General features: G+C 37.0%; 1 protein-coding gene across 3 annotated transcripts in view; it reads left to right on the top strand.

Annotated features, from left to right (window-relative positions):
* The window catches only part of LOC141767308 (polypyrimidine tract-binding protein 1-like), a 28,278-nt gene extending 21,796 nt beyond the window's left edge, over window positions 1-6,482 (top strand). For all 3 annotated transcript variants that reach the window (XM_074634475.1, XM_074634474.1, XM_074634476.1), the window contains 3 exons: window positions 436-652; window positions 788-865; window positions 2,619-6,482. In XM_074634475.1, the coding sequence (XP_074490576.1) occupies window positions 436-652; window positions 788-865; window positions 2,619-2,751 (428 nt within the window). In that variant the 3' untranslated portion in view covers window positions 2,752-6,482. The remainder of the gene's footprint in view (window positions 1-435; window positions 653-787; window positions 866-2,618) is intronic.
* Window positions 6,483-22,151: the final 15,669 nt, after the last annotated feature.

Raw genomic sequence — 22,151 nt, 5'->3', positions numbered from 1 at the left:
CTAAATGAGACGGATACCATAATATTATGATCTTAATGTCCCCAGTTTGATTCTGACAATAAATGCAAAGATTTCCCCAAAAGTACTTCCAAAAGTACTTTTCTGAATTGAAGACTTGACCTACAGGTAAGTTCAGGTTCCAGAATAGATGCTAGTGATATTTTTAGGCCAACTGAATTATCTGGATATCTTATGATAACAAACTGTGTTAATATTTGGTTTTATATACTTGAGACCTCAACAAAGAAGATGAGTACAAAGATAACTGCCTACAAACATTATCAGAGACATATCATATTTGTTTTTAGTTTACTTTATTGTGTCTTATCCTGTTCTACTGCAATAGAAACTCCCCTCAGTGTAAGATCAAATAAAAGATACTGAGATAATCCAGTCAGGAACTTAAGCAGCGTTCTTTACCTGTCTGGTTCGCAGCCATGAGCCACCTGAGCGGGCAGCAGCTGCACGGGAAGCCTCTGCGCATCACGCCGTCCAAACACACCAGCGTTCAGCTTCCCCGTGAAGGCCACGAGGACCAGGGCCTGACCAAAGACTACAGCAACTCCCCCCTGCACCGCTTCAAGAAGCCCGGCTCCAAAAACTACTCCAACATCTTCCCACCTTCTGCCACCTTACACCTCTCCAACATCCCGTAAGTCCTCCAGCTGCAGGAGCAGGAACATCATTGACACCTGGCCCGTAGTCCAAACTGAGGAACATACACCTGACCCCAGACTGAAACTACCTGCAACCTTCCTTTAATGCTAATGTTACTTTTGTGTTGTAGCCCATCTGTAGTTGAGGACGACCTCAAGATGCTGTTTTCCACCTCAGGAGCCATGGTCAAAGCCTTCAAGTTCTTCCAGTGAGTCTTCAGTTTACTGCCTCTGTTCTCAAAGCCTTATTGATGCCTGCCTTATTCATTAAAGCTCTGCCTCTCGGACTGCCCTCCTTTATCCCAAAGTCCCTGTCCTTGTTCTTGAACTCTCATCCTTGCCTTGAAGTTCTTTTTCTTGTTCTGAAATTCCTCTGGTTGTACTGTCTTGAAGTCTTTGTCCTTGCCCTGAAATATTCGTTCTTGCCCTGGAGCCTTCATCCTTGCCCTGTAACCCCATGTCCTTGTCCTGTTGCCCATGTCCTCATCTTAATCTCTTATCCTTGCCCTAAAGTTACTGCCTCTGCCCTTTGCCCTATCAAGAAGCCCTCATCGATCCAATGAAGCCCTTTTCCTTGTCCTGAAGTCCTTGTCTGTATCCTGATGTCTTTGTCCTTGCACAGAAGTCCTTATCCTTGCCCTGAATTCGTTGTCTTTTCTATGAAGTCCCCGTGCTTGCCCTGCTCTGAAGCTTTCGATCTTGCCTTTAAACCCTGATTCCTGACCTGGAGCCTCTGTCCTTTCCATGAAGTCCCTGTACTTGCCTTGACCTAAAGCCTCCGTCCTTTCCCTGAAGTCCCTGTACTTGCCCTGACCTGAAGCCTCCGTCCTTTCCCTGAAGTCCCTGTACTTATCTTGTCCTGAAGCTTTCATCCTTGTCCTGAAGTTCCTGTACTTACCTTTTCCTGAAGCTTTCGTCCTTGCCCTGACGTCCCTGTACTTACCTTGTCCTGAAGCTTTCGTCCTTGTCCTGAAGTTCCTGTACTTACCTTGTCCTTAAGCTTTCGTCCTTGCCCTGAAGTCCCTGTACTTACCTTGTCCTTAAGCTTTCGTCCTTGCCCTGAAGTCCCTGTACTTACCTTGTCCTTAAGCTTTCGTCCTTGTCCTGAAGTTCCTGTACTTGCCTTGTCCTTAAGCTTTCGTCCTTGTCCTGAAGTCCCTTTTTCTTACCTTGTCCTGAAGCTTTCGTCCTTGTCCTGAAGTCCCTTTACTTACCTTGTCCTGAAGCCTTCGTCCTTGCCCTGAAGTCCCTTTACTTACCTTATCCTGAAGCCTTCATCCTTGCTCTGAAGTCCCTGTACTTACCTTGTCCTGAAGCCTTCATCCTTGTCCTGAAGTCCCTGTACTGACCTTGTCCTGAAACCTTTGTCTTTGCCCTGAAGTCCCTGTACTGACCTTGTCCTGAAACCTTTGTCCTTGCCCTGAAGTCCCTGTACTGACCTTGTCCTAAAACCTTTGTCCTTGCCCTGATGTTCCTGTACTTACCTTGTCCTGAAGTCCCTGTACTGACCTTGTCCTGAAACCTTTGTCCTTGCCCTGAAGTCCCTGTACTTACCTTGTCCTGAAGTCTTCATCCTTGCTCTGAAGTCCCTGTACTGACCTTGTCCTGAAACCTTCATCTTGCCCTGAAATCCCTGTATTTACCTTGTCCTGAAACCTTTGTCCTTGTCCTGATGTTCCTGTACTTACCTTGTCCTGAAACCTTTGCCCTTGCCCTGAAGACCTTGTCATGTCATGTCTCGCCCAAAGACTTTGTTTTGGCCTCGAAGCCTTTGTATTTGCCCCGAGGCCTTTGGTCTTGAACTGAAGCCCGTATCCCTGCCCTGAACCTCCTGTCCTTACCCTGTCCTGAAACATTCAGTAATGCTTTGTCCCAAATCCCTTCCATTCACTATGTTGAATCATGCGACCTTGTGGACTTTCTGTATAGAGTCTGATATCCTCTTGTTGGTTTCTCTTTCAGAAAGGACCACAAGATGGCTCTGATCCAGATGGGCTCGGTGGAGGAGGCCATCGAGTCCCTCATTGAGTTCCACAACCACGACCTGGGAGAGAACCACCACCTGCGGGTCTCCTTTTCCAAGTCCTCCATCTGAGCCGCGGACTTCACCATCTGAATCGTCGACTCGATGGTGTCCACTACACTCCGATCATTCCAACGCATGTCTGCAGAAACCACCGTGAAGTCTGGTGTGATGTTAAATTATTTTTTTAAACTCATTTTTAGGTTCTTTGCCTTCAGAGAGGATTATGGTAATTTTAAATACTGGAGGAAGTCAGAATTCTGGATTTAATCTCAGAAGTCGGGGAATAAAGTCAGTATTCTGAGTTTGGCAGGATTTTTGGAATAAACCGGAATTCTCAGATTATAGTCAGGATTATAGCCGACTATGATCGCGTTTGTATTTTCCTTCTTATTTTGAAGTTGTTACATTTTAGCCACTCTTGCCTTCCGACTTTAATCCCAGAATTACGGTATTAAGGCCTTCTAAGTTGATTTCTCTGGAACGCTGACGAACGTTCTTCAAATCCCGACTTCATTAACTCAGAATTCTTTCTTTAATCTCAGATTCCCAGTTCTCCTGTGGTCCTAATCCTCTTCTTTGAAGTTTCCCCTTTTGAAATAACACTTTTGTCTTTAAAATATCGGCTCTGACGACGTTTGGGAAGTCGTGGATTTACCTTCAAGCTGTCAGATCTTAGTCCGGGCCTCGTTAAGAAAGGCTTAGTTTGGCCTTCAGATGATCCCTGTGCCTTATTCCTGGAGTCACAATGACTTCCACTTTGACATGTAAAAAAAAAAAAAAAGAATCTCCCATCACGCCTCTGTAAATGAACCAAGAGCAGGTTTACAGGTGATAAAGGTTTACTGTTGATGTATTACAGATATATCCTTATTTTATTGGTGTTGTTTTCGTTTATGTTAGTGTTTTGTACTGCTGGTTACTGTAGCGTCAAACATGTGAACTGATTCTGTTTTAGCGGGTTTGCTGGTCTTTAGACCTTAGATGCTCTTTTTTTATTCTTTCCTCTTCTTTATTTCCATGTATGCAATCACGTTTTATTCAAATCAAATATTGTAGCAATATTTTAATCATTCCTGAACTTTTACTTGTTTGGTTTTTTGGTGTCTCGGCGGTTCTCCTGCTGCCTTTTACAATCTGTTGAATGTTGTTTAGTTTCTGTTGTGTTCCGTCAGGTCTGTGAATCACCACATTAGCTTGTCTCGTCTCTGGCGTCGCTTCTCCGAACGGTTTTATTTATAAGTTTGTGATCCACTACAGCTGAAACCAAAAACGGCCTTCTAGATGCAAACAGATCCGCCTGCCTCAGGTTCCTGGTTTTAAGGACTAAAAACACAAAAAGATGGACGATGATGGTGAACCGGTTCAGGCTTCGACGGGGTTTTCCTGTGGGAATGTTTTTATTAATTTCTCGACCGCTTCACTGGATTTAACTTCAGTCTCTATTGCAAAACCAGATGTAACGTGGAGTGCCTTCAACGCAGCGCCGAGTCGGACATCAGGTATTAACGAGAGCGTGATGGAGAAGAAGCCCCCGCCGCCGTCACTCACGGACTGAAACCACAAGGTGCTGGTTTGGTTTATCTGTGTGTCTTAATATTACGTCGACATTCCAGCTGCTCAGACCTGAACCCAACCCAACCTGAACTTCAACGTCACCGTCTGAGCTGAAGGTTTCCTCTGAGTCGTGATGCATTCAAGACGCCTGGGAGCTTTGGTAGATGAGGTTGTGAAACTCTGAATTCAGGCTCGTCCTCCGTCATTTCAGGACCAAAGAGATCTGAAGTCCTGACTAATTCCAGAGGCTCCAGAACCTCCAGAACCTGGACTCAGCTCTTGTCCACAGTCCGTCACACATCAGCCAGTTAAACACTGTTAGAGAGAGATATGGACATCGACACCACGCTGTGTGGACGTATCTACTCTGATATAGTGAGACTTTGAGAGTTGTGTGGTCGGAGCGGTGCAGGTGAAGGACGAGTTGATGTCGTTTGTATTTATTTCAGCATCATTGCGTCTGAATCAACCGCCGCCAGACAGGGAGTGAGATATTTGATGATCCTGCAGAACTCCAGATTACTTTCTATTCCTACAATATCTGCTCCTGATAATACAGTCTGGTTCTGCTTCTGCTTCTGGTTCTGGTGAGGTCATGACATGTTGTGTTATGCCGGGATCAGACTCCAGGATATTTGTGTCTTTGACGATGGTCACCATGTCAGATCTAACAATCACAGCGCCATAAACTCTTGCAGTGTCTCGGTCGGGTGACTGGCAAGACTACACGTATGACCACGACCAATCACGGCACGTCGTATTCCACCATCGTGTACAAGTTCAGACGTCATCGGGGAGGCGGTTGAATCGCCAAAGTTAGTCTTTGTTGACTCTGTCATGGTCCTCCCTCGACCAAACGTCCAACAGGCAGTAGGGGGCTAGAGCTGCCACAACTCACTGAATGTTTCTTCAGTTTGGTTGTCCCACCTGACGGCAGCAAACATCCCTCCTCCTTTTCTCCATGTTTGTTTATTACCAAGTGATCTGACTGTGACTGCGCGCTGGAGAGAGCACCTGATTGGTCGATGCAAGGAACACGTCGTAGGAGATGACGTCACACTAGGCGTGTCGAGACGAAACATTCTGACAGGCTAGACTTTTCCTCGGGGTGTCGTGGGGCGTCCCAGACGTGGCGTCGGTTGTCGTGTACTATGACACACTACCAGATAAGAGGATCGATATTCACACACGACACGAATTTATCGTTCCTGATCCCCTACGACGGCCACGTCGTGCTGTAATCGATCCCCTACGACGGCCGCGTCGGGCTGTAATCGATCCTCTACGACGGCCGCGTCGGGCTGTAATCGATCCCATACGACGGCCGCGTCGGGCTGTAATCGATCCTCTACGACGGCCGCGTCAGGCTGTAATCGATCCCCTACGACGGCCGTGTCGGGCTGTAATCGATCCCCTACGACGGCCGCGTCGGGCTGTAATCGATCCTCTACGACGGCCGCGTCGGGCTGTAATCGATCCTCTACGACGGCCGCGTCGGGCTGTAATCGATCCCATACGACGGCCGCGTCGGGCTGTAATCGATCCCCTACGACGGCCGTGTCGGGCTGTAATCGATCCCCTACGACGGCCGTGTCGGGCTGTAATCGATCCCCTACGACGGCCGCGTCGGGCTGTAATCGATCCCCTACGACGGCCGCGTCGGGCTGTAATCAGGCTGATATCGTGGAGTCTGATCCCGGCGTTAGTGGACGCTACCTCTGGTCTCCTGCATGTCGGCGGTGGTTCCTGGTTAACAGACACCTCCCCCCCATAGAAGCCGGTTACTGTCCCTGTGTTTGAGTCTGTACGTTAGATCATCAAGTCGTCGTCATCACGTCAACGTCCTGAACTAACGAGGACTCTTTACGGGACGCTGTGGACTAATGAAAACACTCCTGCTGGATGTAGATAATAGTTTAGTTTATTATTAATAGACAGTAAGAGACTGAAACACGTCAGGACACATTTACATACAGATGCTTTTTCCCAGGTGACTTGAATGCATCACAGACCTTCAGTTTCAGGTGAGACAGGAGTGGGACCAGGTGGAAGGCGGGGGGGGGGGGGGGGGGGGTGTATATAGGTGTTTTGTACCACAGTGAGGTGTCTGAGAGCTAGCTGACTGCTGGTTTTCTATCTGATGTATATTTTGATGAGAGTGACGGTTCTGAGCCTTACACACTGTCACACTGTCGGTGTCACAAAGACGAAAAACAAAACAGATTAAATCACTTTTTATCTAAAAACCAGACTCGTCTGTTTCATATCAAACTCTGGATGTTTATGTCTGAATATCAATAAAAAAACATTAATATTCATCTTTGTGGAAAATAACCAAGAACATTTACTTTCTATCGTCTCGTTATACTTCAACATTTACTCTTACTGATTTATGAACATTAATCTGACAGCTTTAGTTCAGATTCATTCATGTAAACATGAAGAGTTTATAGAATATGGTGTTTATAGAAGAACAGCTGAAACCATCAATTAATCAATTAATTAATTAATTAGTTGATTGACAGAAAATAGATGAAATAGATGTGGTTTCTAATCCAGCAGCAGACAGTGTGACACATTAACAACAGAGTTAACGACAGAGTTAACAACAGAGTTAACAACAGAGTTAACAACAGTTAATGACAGAGTTAACGACAGAGAGTTAACAACAGAGAGTTAATAACAGAGTTAACGACAGAGTTAACAACAGAGTTAACAACAGAGTTAACAACAGAGAGTTAATGACAGAGTTAACGACAGAGAGTTAACAACAGAGAGTTAATGACAGAGTTAACAACAGAGTTAACAGAGTTAATGACAGAGTTAACGACAGAGAGTTAACAACAGAGAGTTAATAACAGAGTTAACGACAGAGTTAACGACAGAGAGTTAACAACAGAGAGTTAATAACAGAGTTAACGACAGAGTTAACAGAGTTAATAACAGAGTTAACGACAGAGTTAACAGAGTTAATCACAGAGTTAATCACAGAGTTAATAACAGAGTTAATAACAGAGTTAATCACAGAGTTAATAACAGAGAGTTAATAACAGTTAATAACAGAGTTAATAACAGAGTTAACGACAGAGTTAACAACAGAGTTAACAACAGAGTTAATGACAGAGTTAACGACAGAGTTAACAACAGAGTTAATAACAGAGTTAACGACAGAGTTAACGACAGAGTTAACAACAGAGTTAATGACAGAGTTAACAACAGAGTTAACAACAGAGAGTTAATGACAGAGTTAACGACAGAGAGTTAATAACAGTTAATCACAGAGAGTTAATAACAGAGTTAATCACAGAGTTAATAACAGAGTTAATCACAGAGTTAATCACAGAGTTAATCACAGAGTTAATAACAGAGTTAATAACAGAGTTAATCACAGAGTTAATAACAGAGAGTTAATAACAGTTAATAACAGAGTTAATAACAGAGTTAACGACAGAGTTAACAACAGAGTTAACAACAGAGTTAATGACAGAGTTAACGACAGAGTTAACAACAGAGTTAATAACAGAGTTAACGACAGAGTTAACGACAGAGTTAACAACAGAGTTAATGACAGAGTTAACAACAGAGTTAACAACAGAGAGTTAATGACAGAGTTAACGACAGAGAATTAACAACACAGAGTTAATGACAGAGTTAACGACAGAGAGTTAATAACAGAGTTAATAACAGAGTTAATAACAGAGTTAATAACAGAGTTAATCACAGAGTTAATAACAGTTAATCACAGAGTTAATAACAGAGTTAATGACAGAGTTAACGACAGAGAGTTAACAACAGAGAGTTAATGACAGAGTTAACGACAGAGAGTTAATAACAGAGTTAATAACAGAGAGTTAATAACAGAGTTAATAACAGAGTTAATCACAGAGTTAATCACAGAGTTAATAGAGTTAATCACAGAGTTAATAACAGAGTTAATAACAGAGTTAATAACAGTTAATAACAGAGTTAATAACAGTTAATAACAGAGTTAATAACATAGTTAATCACAGAGAATTAATAACAGTTAATAACAGAGTTAATAACAGAGTTAATAACAGAGTTAATCACAGAGTTAACAGAGTTAATAACAGTTAATAACAGAGTTAATAACAGAGTTAATCACAGAGAGTTAATAACAGAGAGTTAATAACAGAGTTAATCACAGAGAGTTAATAACAGTTAATAACAGAGAGTTAATAACAGAGTTAATAACAGTTAATCACAGAGTTAATAACAGTTAATCACAGAGAGTTAATAACAGAGTTAATAACAGTTAATAACAGAGTTAATAACAGTTAATAACAGAGTTAATAACAGAGTTAATCACAGAGAGTTAATCACAGAGTTAATAACAGAGTTAATCACAGAGTTAATCACAGAGTTAATAACAGAGTTAATAACAGTTAATAAGAGTTAATAACAGAGTTAATAACAGAGTTAATAACAGAGTTAATAACAGAGTTAATAACAGAGAGTTAATAACAGTTAATAACAGAGTTAATAACAGAGTTAATAACAGAGTTAATCACAGAGAGTTAATAACAGAGTTAATAACAGAGTTAATCACAGTTAATCACAGAGTTAATCACAGAGAGTTAATGACAGAGTTAATCACAGAGTTAATCACAGAGTTAATAACAGAGTTAATAACAGTTAATAATAGAGTTAATAACAGAGAGTTAATAACAGAGTTAATAACAGAGTTAATAACAGAGTTAATCACAGAGTTAATAACAGAGTTAATCACAGAGTTAATCACAGAGTTAATAACAGAGAGTTAATAACAGAGTTAATAACAGAGTTAATCACAGAGAGTTAATAACAGTTAATAACAGAGTTAATCACAGAGAGTTAATAACAGTTAATAACAGAGTTAATAACAGAGTTAATAACAGAGTTAATCACAGAGAGTTAATAACAGAGTTAATAACAGAGTTAATAACAGAGAGTTGATCACAGAGTTAATCACAGAGTTAATCACAGAGTTAATAACAGAGTTAATCACAGAGAGTTAATAACAGAGTTAATCACAGAGTTAATCACAGAGAGTTAATAACAGAGTTAATAACAGAGAGTTAATAACAGAGTTAATAACAGAGTTAATCACAGAGAGTTAACAGAGTTAATCACAGAGAGTTAATCACAGAGAGTTAATAACAGAGTTAATAACAGAGAGTTAATAACAGAGTTAACAACAGAGTTAACAACAGAGTTAATGACAGAGTTAACAACAGAGTTAACAACAGAGAGTTAATGACAGAGTTAACGACAGAGAGTTAACAACAGAGTTAATGACAGAGTTAACGACAGAGAGTTAACAACAGAGAGTTAATGACAGAGTTAACGACAGAGAGTTAATAACAGAGTTAATAACAGAGAGTTAATAACAGAGTTAATAACAGAGTTAATAACAGAGTTAATAACAGAGTTAATCACAGAGTTAATAACAGAGTTAATAACAGAGTTAATAACAGTTAATAACAGAGTTAATCACAGAGAATTAATAACAGTTAATAACAGAGTTAATAACAGAGTTAATAACAGAGTTAATCACAGAGTTAATAACAGAGTTAATAACAGAGTTAATCACAGAGAGTTAATAACAGAGTTAATAACAGAGTTAATCACAGAGAGTTAATAACAGAGTTAATAACAGAGTTAATCACAGAGAGTTAATAACAGAGTTAATAACAGTTAATAACAGAGAGTTAATAACAGAGTTAATAACAGTTAATCACAGAGTTAATCACAGAGTTAATAACAGAGTTAATAACAGAGTTAATAACAGAGAGTTAATAACAGAGTTAATCACAGAGAGTTAATAACAGAGTTAATAACAGTTAATCACAGAGTTAATAACAGAGTTAATAACAGAGTTAATAACAGAGAGTTAATAACAGAGTTAATCACAGAGAGTTAATCACAGAGAGTTAATAACAGTTAATCACAGAGTTAATAACAGAGTTAATAACAGTTAATAAGAGTTAATAACAGAGTTAATAACAGAGAGTTAATAACAGAGTTAATAACAGAGAGTTAATAACAGAGTTAATCACAGAGTTAATAACAGTTAATAACAGAGTTAATCACAGAGTTAATAACAGAGAGTTAATAACAGAGTTAATCACAGAGTTAATAACAGAGTTAATCACAGAGTTAATCACAGAGTTAATAACAGAGTTAATAACAGAGAGTTAATCACAGAGTTAATAACAGAGAGTTAATAACAGAGTTAATCACAGAGTTAATAACAGAGTTAATCACAGAGTTAATCACAGAGTTAATAACAGAGTTAATAACAGAGAGTTGATCACAGAGTTAATAACAGAGTTAATCACAGAGTTAATAACAGAGTTAATCACAGAGAGTTAATCACAGAGAGTTAATAACAGAGTTAATAACAGAGTTAATCACAGAGTTAATAACAGAGTTAATCACAGAGAGTTAATAACAGAGTTAATCACAGAGTTAATCACAGAGAGTTAATAACAGAGTTAATAACAGAGAGTTAATAACAGAGTTAATAACAGAGTTAATCACAGAGTTAATCACAGAGAGTTAACAGAGTTAATCACAGAGAGTTAATCACAGAGAGTTAATAACAGAGTTAATAACAGAGAGTTAATAACAGAGTTAACAACAGAGTTAACAACAGAGTTAATGACAGAGTTAACAACAGAGTTAACAACAGAGAGTTAATGACAGAGTTAACGACAGAGAGTTAACAACAGAGTTAATGACAGAGTTAACGACAGAGAGTTAACAACAGAGAGTTAATGACAGAGTTAACGACAGAGAGTTAATAACAGAGTTAATAACAGAGTTAATAACAGAGTTAATAACAGAGTTAATCACAGAGTTAATAACAGAGTTAATAACAGTTAATAACAGAGTTAATCACAGAGAATTAATAACAGTTAATAACAGAGTTAATAACAGAGTTAATAACAGAGTTAATCACAGAGTTAATAACAGAGTTAATCACAGAGAGTTAATAACAGAGTTAATAACAGAGTTAATCACAGAGAGTTAATAACAGAGTTAATAACAGAGTTAATCACAGAGAGTTAATAACAGAGTTAATAACAGTTAATAACAGAGAGTTAATAACAGAGTTAATAACAGTTAATCACAGAGTTAATAACAGAGTTAATCACAGAGTTAATCACAGAGTTAATAACAGAGTTAATAACAGAGTTAATAACAGAGAGTTAATAACAGAGTTAATCACAGAGAGTTAATAACAGAGTTAATAACAGTTAATCACAGAGTTAATCACAGAGTTAATAACAGAGTTAATAACAGAGTTAATCACAGAGTTAATAACAGAGTTAATAACAGAGTTAATAACAGAGAGTTAATAACAGAGTTAATCACAGAGAGTTAATCACAGAGAGTTAATCACAGAGTTAATAACAGAGTTAATAACAGTTAATAAGAGTTAATAACAGAGTTAATAACAGAGAGTTAATAACAGAGTTAATAACAGAGAGTTAATAACAGAGTTAATCACAGAGTTAATAACAGAGTTAATAACAGAGTTAATCACAGAGTTAATAACAGAGAGTTAATAACAGAGTTAATCACAGAGTTAATAACAGAGTTAATCACAGAGTTAATAACAGAGTTAATAACAGAGAGTTAATAACAGAGTTAATAACAGAGTTAATCACAGAGTTAATAACAGAGTTAATCACAGAGTTAATAACAGAGTTAATAACAGAGTTAATAACAGAGAGTTAATAACAGAGTTAATCACAGAGAGTTAATCACAGAGAGTTAATAACAGAGTTAATCACAGAGTTAATCACAGAGTTAATAACAGAGTTAATAACAGTTAATAAGAGTTAATAACAGAGTTAATAACAGAGAGTTAATAAGAGAGTTAATAACAGAGTTAATAACAGAGTTAATAACAGAGTTAATCACAGAGTTAATAACAGAGAGTTAATAACAGAGTTAATCACAGAGTTAATAACAGAGTTAATCACAGAGTTAATCACAGAGTTAATAACAGAGTTAATAACAGAGAGTTAATAACAGAGTTAATAACAGAGTTAATCACAGAGTTAATAACAGAGTTAATAACAGAGAGTTAATAACAGAGAGTTAATAACAGAGTTAATCACAGAGTTAATAACAGAGTTAATAACAGTTAATAAGAGTTAATAACAGAGTTAATAACAGAGAGTTAATCACAGAGTTAATAACAGAGTTAATCACAGAGTTAATCACAGAGTTAATCACAGAGAGTTAATAACAGAGTTAATAACAGAGAGTTAATCACAGAGTTAATCACAGAGTTAATCACAGAGTTAATAACAGAGTTAATAACAGAGTTAATAACAGAGTTAATAACAGAGAGTTAATAACAGAGTTAATCACAGAGAGTTAATAACAGAGTTAATAACAGTTAATCACAGAGTTAATAACAGAGTTAATAACAGAGTTAATCACAGAGTTAATAACAGAGTTAATAACAGAGTTAATAACAGAGAGTTAATAACAGAGTTAATCACAGAGAGTTAATCACAGAGAGTTAATAACAGAGTTAATCACAGAGTTAATCACAGAGTTAATAACAGAGTTAATAACAGTTAATAAGAGTTAATAACAGAGTTAATAACAGAGAGTTAATAACAGAGTTAATAACAGAGAGTTAATAACAGAGTTAATCACAGAGTTAATAACAGAGTTAATAACAGAGTTAATCACAGAGTTAATAACAGAGAGTTAATAACAGAGTTAATCACAGAGTTAATAACAGAGTTAATCACAGAGTTAATAACAGAGTTAATAACAGAGAGTTAATAACAGAGAGTTAATAACAGAGTTAATCACAGAGTTAATCACAGAGTTAATAACAGAGTTAATCACAGAGAGTTAATAACAGAGTTAATCACAGAGTTAATCACAGAGAGTTAATAACAGAGTTAATAACAGAGAGTTAATAACAGAGTTAATAACAGAGTTAATCACAGAGAGTTAACAGAGTTAATCACAGAGAGTTAATCACAGAGAGTTAATAACAGAGTTAATAACAGAGAGTTAATAACAGAGTTAACAACAGAGTTAACAACAGAGTTAATGACAGAGTTAACAACAGAGTTAACAACAGAGAGTTAATGACAGAGTTAACGACAGAGAGTTAACAACAGAGTTAATGACAGAGTTAACGACAGAGAGTTAACAACAGAGAGTTAATGACAGAGTTAACGACAGAGAGTTAATAACAGAGTTAATAACAGAGAGTTAATAACAGAGTTAATAACAGAGTTAATAACAGAGTTAATAACAGAGTTAATCACAGAGTTAATAACAGAGTTAATAACAGAGTTAATAACAGTTAATAACAGAGTTAATCACAGAGAATTAATAACAGTTAATAACAGAGTTAATAACAGAGTTAATAACAGAGTTAATCACAGAGTTAATAACAGAGTTAATAACAGAGTTAATCACAGAGAGTTAATAACAGAGTTAATAACAGAGTTAATCACAGAGAGTTAATAACAGAGTTAATAACAGAGTTAATCACAGAGAGTTAATAACAGAGTTAATAACAGTTAATAACAGAGAGTTAATAACAGAGTTAATAACAGTTAATCACAGAGTTAATCACAGAGTTAATAACAGAGTTAATAACAGAGTTAATAACAGAGAGTTAATAACAGAGTTAATCACAGAGAGTTAATAACAGAGTTAATAACAGTTAATCACAGAGTTAATAACAGAGTTAATAACAGAGTTAATAACAGAGAGTTAATAACAGAGTTAATCACAGAGAGTTAATCACAGAGAGTTAATAACAGTTAATCACAGAGTTAATAACAGAGTTAATAACAGTTAATAAGAGTTAATAACAGAGTTAATAACAGAGAGTTAATAACAGAGTTAATAACAGAGAGTTAATAACAGAGTTAATCACAGAGTTAATAACAGTTAATAACAGAGTTAATCACAGAGTTAATAACAGAGAGTTAATAACAGAGTTAATCACAGAGTTAATAACAGAGTTAATCACAGAGTTAATCACAGAGTTAATAACAGAGTTAATAACAGAGAGTTAATCACAGAGTTAATAACAGAGAGTTAATAACAGAGTTAATCACAGAGTTAATAACAGAGTTAATCACAGAGTTAATCACAGAGTTAATAACAGAGTTAATAACAGAGAGTTGATCACAGAGTTAATAACAGAGTTAATCACAGAGTTAATAACAGAGTTAATCACAGAGAGTTAATCACAGAGAGTTAATAACAGAGTTAATAACAGAGTTAATCACAGAGTTAATAACAGAGTTAATCACAGAGAGTTAATAACAGAGTTAATCACAGAGTTAATCACAGAGAGTTAATAACAGAGTTAATAACAGAGAGTTAATAACAGAGTTAATAACAGAGTTAATCACAGAGTTAATCACAGAGAGTTAACAGAGTTAATCACAGAGAGTTAATCACAGAGAGTTAATAACAGAGTTAATAACAGAGAGTTAATAACAGAGTTAACAACAGAGTTAACAACAGAGTTAATGACAGAGTTAACAACAGAGTTAACAACAGAGAGTTAATGACAGAGTTAACGACAGAGAGTTAACAACAGAGTTAATGACAGAGTTAACGACAGAGAGTTAACAACAGAGAGTTAATGACAGAGTTAACGACAGAGAGTTAATAACAGAGTTAATAACAGAGTTAATAACAGAGTTAATAACAGAGTTAATCACAGAGTTAATAACAGAGTTAATAACAGTTAATAACAGAGTTAATCACAGAGAATTAATAACAGTTAATAACAGAGTTAATAACAGAGTTAATAACAGAGTTAATCACAGAGTTAATAACAGAGTTAATCACAGAGAGTTAATAACAGAGTTAATAACAGAGTTAATCACAGAGAGTTAATAACAGAGTTAATAACAGAGTTAATCACAGAGAGTTAATAACAGAGTTAATAACAGTTAATAACAGAGAGTTAATAACAGAGTTAATAACAGTTAATCACAGAGTTAATAACAGAGTTAATCACAGAGTTAATCACAGAGTTAATAACAGAGTTAATAACAGAGTTAATAACAGAGAGTTAATAACAGAGTTAATCACAGAGAGTTAATAACAGAGTTAATAACAGTTAATCACAGAGTTAATCACAGAGTTAATAACAGAGTTAATAACAGAGTTAATCACAGAGTTAATAACAGAGTTAATAACAGAGTTAATAACAGAGAGTTAATAACAGAGTTAATCACAGAGAGTTAATCACAGAGAGTTAATCACAGAGTTAATAACAGAGTTAATAACAGTTAATAAGAGTTAATAACAGAGTTAATAACAGAGAGTTAATAACAGAGTTAATAACAGAGAGTTAATAACAGAGTTAATCACAGAGTTAATAACAGAGTTAATAACAGAGTTAATCACAGAGTTAATAACAGAGAGTTAATAACAGAGTTAATCACAGAGTTAATAACAGAGTTAATCACAGAGTTAATAACAGAGTTAATAACAGAGAGTTAATAACAGAGTTAATAACAGAGTTAATCACAGAGTTAATAACAGAGTTAATCACAGAGTTAATAACAGAGTTAATAACAGAGTTAATAACAGAGAGTTAATAACAGAGTTAATCACAGAGAGTTAATCACAGAGAGTTAATAACAGAGTTAATCACAGAGTTAATCACAGAGTTAATAACAGAGTTAATAACAGTTAATAAGAGTTAATAACAGAGTTAATAACAGAGAGTTAATAAGAGAGTTAATAACAGAGTTAATAACAGAGTTAATAACAGAGTTAATCACAGAGTTAATAACAGAGAGTTAATAACAGAGTTAATCACAGAGTTAATAACAGAGTTAATCACAGAGTTAATCACAGAGTTAATAACAGAGTTAATAACAGAGAGTTAATAACAGAGTTAATAACAGAGTTAATCACAGAGTTAATAACAGAGTTAATAACAGAGAGTTAATAACAGAGAGTTAATAACAGAGTTAATCACAGAGTTAATAACAGAGTTAATAACAGTTAATAAGAGTTAATAACAGAGTTAATAACAGAGAGTTAATCACAGAGTTAATAACAGAGTTAATCACAGAGTTAATCACAGAGTTAATCACAGAGAGTTAATAACAGAGTTAATAACAGAGAGTTAATCACAGAGTTAATCACAGAGTTAATCACAGAGTTAATAACAGAGTTAATAACAGAGTTAATAACAGAGTTAATAACAGAGAGTTAATAACAGAGTTAATCACAGAGAGTTAATAACAGAGTTAATAACAGTTAATCACAGAGTTAATAACAGAGTTAATAACAGAGTTAATCACAGAGTTAATAACAGAGTTAATAACAGAGTTAATAACAGAGAGTTAATAACAGAGTTAATCACAGAGAGTTAATCACAGAGAGTTAATAACAGAGTTAATCACAGAGTTAATCACAGAGTTAATAACAGAGTTAATAACAGTTAATAAGAGTTAATAACAGAGTTAATAACAGAGAGTTAATAACAGAGTTAATAACAGAGAGTTAATAACAGAGTTAATCACAGAGTTAATAACAGAGTTAATAACAGAGTTAATCACAGAGTTAATAACAGAGAGTTAATAACAGAGTTAATCACAGAGTTAATAACAGAGTTAATCACAGAGTTAATAACAGAGTTAATAACAGAGAGTTAATAACAGAGAGTTAATAACAGAGTTAATCACAGAGTTAATCACAGAGTTAATAACAGAGTTAATAACAGTTAATAAGAGTTAATAACAGAGTTAATAACAGAGAGTTAATAACAGAGTTAATAACAGAGTTAATAACAGAGTTAATCACAGAGTTAATAACAGAGAGTTAATAACAGAGTTAATCACAGAGTTAATAACAGAGTTAATCACAGAGTTAATCACAGAGTTAATAACAGAGAGTTAATAACAGAGTTAATAACAGAGTTAATCACAGAGTTAATAACAGAGTTAATAACAGAGAGTTAATAACAGAGAGTTAATAACAGAGTTAATCACAGAGTTAATAACAGAGTTAATAACAGTTAATAAGAGTTAATAACAGAGTTAATAACAGAGAGTTAATAACAGAGTTAATAACAGAGAGTTAATAACAGAGTTAATAACAGAGTTAATCACAGAGTTAATAACAGAGTTAATCACAGAGTTAATCACAGAGTTAATCACAGAGAGTTAATAACAGAGTTAATAACAGAGAGTTAATAACAGAGAGTTAATAACAGAGTTAATAACAGAGTTAATCACAGAGTTAATCACAGAGAGTTAATAACAGAGAGTTAATAACAGAGTTAATAACAGAGAGTTAATAACAGAGTTAATAACAGAGAGTTAATAACAGAGAGTTAATAACAGAGAGTTAATAACAGAGAGTTAATAACAGAGAGTTAATAACAGAGTTAATCACACTGATATTATAATAATAATAAAACTAAAACTAAACCACCAGAGAAATGCTGAGAAGAAGAAATCAAGAACAGGAAGAAGATTTATAGTTCACTAAAGACTCTACACACACTACCGGAGACTACCGGAGACTACCGGACACGGTCCTGAGGACTACCGGAGACTACCGGAGACTACCGGACACGGTGCTGAGGACTACCGGAGACTACCGGAGACTACCGGACACGGTGCTGAGGACTACCGGAGACTACCGGAGACTACCGGATATGGTGCTGAGGACTACCGGAGACTACCGGACACGGTGCTGAGGACTACCGGAGACTACCGGAGACTACCGGACACGGTGCTGAGGACTACCGGAGGCCGGTCTCTGTGTGTTTTGGTGGGTCAGCGGGAGACCGGAGGAGGAGAGGATCAGCGGCTCTCTCCCGCTCTCAGCTCTCTGTGTTGCGGCAGACAGCAGTCCAGCGGCTCGGTGTGATGATGGAACCTTCAGACTCCATCAGACTCCATCAGACTCCAACAGACTCCATCAGACTCCAACAGACTCCATCAGACTCCAACAGACTCCATCAGACTCCAACAGACTCCAACAGACTCCATCAGACTCCAACAGACTCCATCAGACTCCATCAGACTCCAACAGAGAGACAAGCAGAACTCAGGTAACATTACAGTCCAACAGAGACTCTGGTTCTGGTTCTGGTTCTGGTTCTGGGGACACATCAGGAGAACAAGTTCAACTCTGAGAAGCTGCTTCTGCTACGCTAATGCTAACTAGTTAGCTTCAGAAGCTAACTGAAGTTAACATTAGCTTTCTGAAGCTAACCAGCTAACTAGTTAACATTAGCTAGTTAGCTGGTTAGCTTCAGATAGCTAACGTTAGCTAGCTTCAGGTAGCTTCAGGTATCAATCGGTATAATAAAGATATTAATATCTACAGTAATAATAATGTTGAACTCAAAATCTCACTTAACATTCATTTAAATCATTAAAAAGTACAAGTGGACATTTTTACCTTTTATGTTTTTTGACAAATATTATTATTGAATTTTTCACATAAAATAAAAAACACAGACTTCACCAAGAAAACCTGAACAGGACATACGAAGACACATGAAGACACATGAAGACATACGAAGACACATGAAGACACATGAAGACACACGAAGACACATGAAGACACATGAAGACACATGAAGACACATGAAGACATACGAAGACACATGAAGACACATGAAGACATACGAAGACACATGAAGACACATGAAGACATACGAAGACATACGAAGACACATGAAGACACATGAAGACACATGAAGACATACGAAGACACATGAAGACACATGAAGACATACGAAGACATACGAAGACACATGAAGACACATGAAGACACATGAAGACATACGAAGACACATGAAGACACATGAAGACATACGAAGACACATGAAGACATACGAAGACACATGAAGACATACGAAGACACATGAAGACACATGAAGACATACGAAGACATACGAAGACACATGAAGACACATGAAGACATATGAAGACATACGAAGACACATGAAGACACATGAAGACATACGAAGACATACGAAGACACATGAAGACACATGAAGACACATGAAGACATACGAAGACACATGAAGACACATGAAGACATACGAAGACACATGAAGACATACGAAGACACATGAAGACACATGAAGACATACGAAGACATACGAAGACACATGAAGACACATGAAGACACATGAAGACATACGAAGACACATGAAGACACATGAAGACATACGAAGACACATGAAGACATACGAAGACACATGAAGACATACGAAGACACATGAAGACACATGAAGACATACGAAGACATACGAAGACACATGAAGACACATGAAGACATATGAAGACATACGAAGACACATGAAGACACATGAAGACACACAAAGACACAGGAAGACATACGAAGACACATGAAGACATACGAAGACACATGAAGACATACGAAGACACATGAAGACACATGAAGACATACGAAGACATACGAAGACACATGAAGACACATGAAGACATATGAAGACATACGAAGACACATGAAGACACATGAAGACACACAAAGACACAGGAAGACACATGAAGACACACAAAGACACAGGAAGACACATGAAGACACATGAAGACATATGAAGACACATGAAGACACACAAAGACACAGGAAGACACATGAAGACACACAAAGACACAGGAAGACACATAAAGACACATGAAGACACACGAAGACACTCTGAATATACTGCAGGTCAGACACATTCTGCTGATATATGTATATATTTATATATATACATATATATGTATATATATACATATATATTGTATATATATGTGTGTGTGTATTGACTCATCAGGACCAGCAGGTGGCAGCAAACACTCAGATATTAAAGACTATAATATCACTGTGTATTAATACATCATATCACTGTGTATTAGTACATCATATCACCGTGTATTAATACATCATATCACTGTGTATTAATACATCATATCACCGTGTATTAATACATCATATCACTGTGTATTAGTACATCATATCACCGTGTATTAATACATCATATCACCGTGTATTAATACATCATATCACTGTGTATTAATACATCATATCACCGTGTATTAATACATCATATCACTGTGTATTAGTACATCATATCACCGTGTATTAGTACATCATATCACCGTGTATTAATACATCATATCACCGTGTATTAATACATCATATCACTGTGTATTAATACATCATATCACCGTGTATTAATACATCATATCACTGTGTATTAGTACATCATATCACCGTGTATTAATACATCATATCACCGTGTATTAATACATCATATCACCGTGTATTAATACATCATATCACCGTGTATTAATACATCATATCACCGTGTATTAGTACATCATATCACTGTGTATTAGTACATCATATCACCGTGTATTAATACATCATATCACCGTGTATTAATACATCATATCACCGTGTATTAATAGTAGTTTCTGCAGTATTCCTGCAGTATTTTCTGCAGTATTCCTGCAGTAGTTTCTGCAGTACTCCTGCAGTAGTTTCTGCAGTACTCCTGCAGTAGTTTCTGCAGTACTCCTGTAGTAGTTTCTGCAGTACTCCTGCAGTAGTTTCTGCAGTACTCCTGCAGTAGTTTCTGCAGTACTCCTGTAGTAGTTTCTGCAGTACTCCTGCAGTAGTTTCTGCAGTACTCCTGCAGTAGTTTCTGCAGTACTCCTGCAGTAGTTTCTGCAGTATTCCTGCAGTAGTTTCTGCAGTACTCCTGCAGTAGTTTCTGCAGTACTCCTGCAGTAGTTTCTGCAGTACTCCTGCAGTAGTTTCTGCAGTACTCCTGCAGTAGTTTCTGCAGTATTCCTGCAGTAGTTTCTGCAGTATTCCTGCAGTAGTTTCTGCAGTATTCCTGCAGTAGTTTCTGCAGTACTCCTGCAGTAGTTTCTGCAGTATTCCTGCAGTAGTTTCTGCAGTACTCCTGCAGTAGTTTCTGCAGTATTCCTGCAGTAGTTTCTGCAGTATTCCTGCAGTAGTTTCTGCAGTATTCCTGCAGTAGTTTCTGCAGTACTCCTGCAGTAGTTTCTGCAGTATTCCTGCAGTAGTTTCTGCAGTACTCCTGCAGTAGTTTCTGCAGTACTCCTGCAGTAGTTTCTGCAGTACTCCTGCAGTAGTTTCTGCAGTACTCCTGCAGTAGTTTCTGCAGTATTCCTGCAGTAGTTTCTGCAGTACTCCTGTAGTAGTTTCTGCAGTACTCCTGTAGTAGTTTCTGCAGTATTCCTGCAGTAGTTTCTGCAGTATTCCTGCAGTAGTTTCTGCAGTACTCCTGTAGTAGTTTCTGCAGTATTCCTGCAGTAGTTTCTGCAGTACTCCTGCAGTAGTTTCTGCAGTACTCCTGCAGTAGTTTCTGCAGTATTCCTGCAGTAGTTTCTGCAGTACTCCTGTAGTAGTTTCTGCAGTATTCCTGCAGTAGTTTCTGCAGTACTCCTGCAGTAGTTTCTGCAGTACTCCTGCAGTAGTTTCTGCAGTATTCCTGCAGTAGTTTCTGCAGTATTCCTGCAGTAGTTTCTGCAGTACTCCTGCAGTAGTTTCTGCAGTATTCCTGCAGTAGTTTCTGCAGTACTCCTGCAGTAGTTTCTGCAGTACTCCTGTAGTAGTTTCTGCAGTATTCCTGCAGTAGTTTCTGCAGTACTCCTGCAGTAGTTTCTGCAGTATTCCTGCAGTAGTTTCTGCAGTACTCCTGCAGTAGTTTCTGCAGTACTCCTGTAGTAGTTTCTGCAGTATTCCTGCAGTAGTTTCTGCAGTATTCCTGCAGTAGTTTCTGCAGTACTCCTGCAGTAGTTTCTGCAGTACTCCTGTAGTAGTTTCTGCAGTATTCCTGCAGTAGTTTCTGCAGTACTCCTGCAGTAGTTTCTGCAGTACTCCTG

This window comes from Sebastes fasciatus, chromosome 5 (genome assembly GCF_043250625.1).
Source record: "Sebastes fasciatus isolate fSebFas1 chromosome 5, fSebFas1.pri, whole genome shotgun sequence".
Classification (NCBI taxonomy): domain Eukaryota; kingdom Metazoa; phylum Chordata; class Actinopteri; order Perciformes; family Sebastidae; genus Sebastes; species Sebastes fasciatus.
This window is presented reverse-complemented; position numbering and strand designations above follow the sequence as displayed.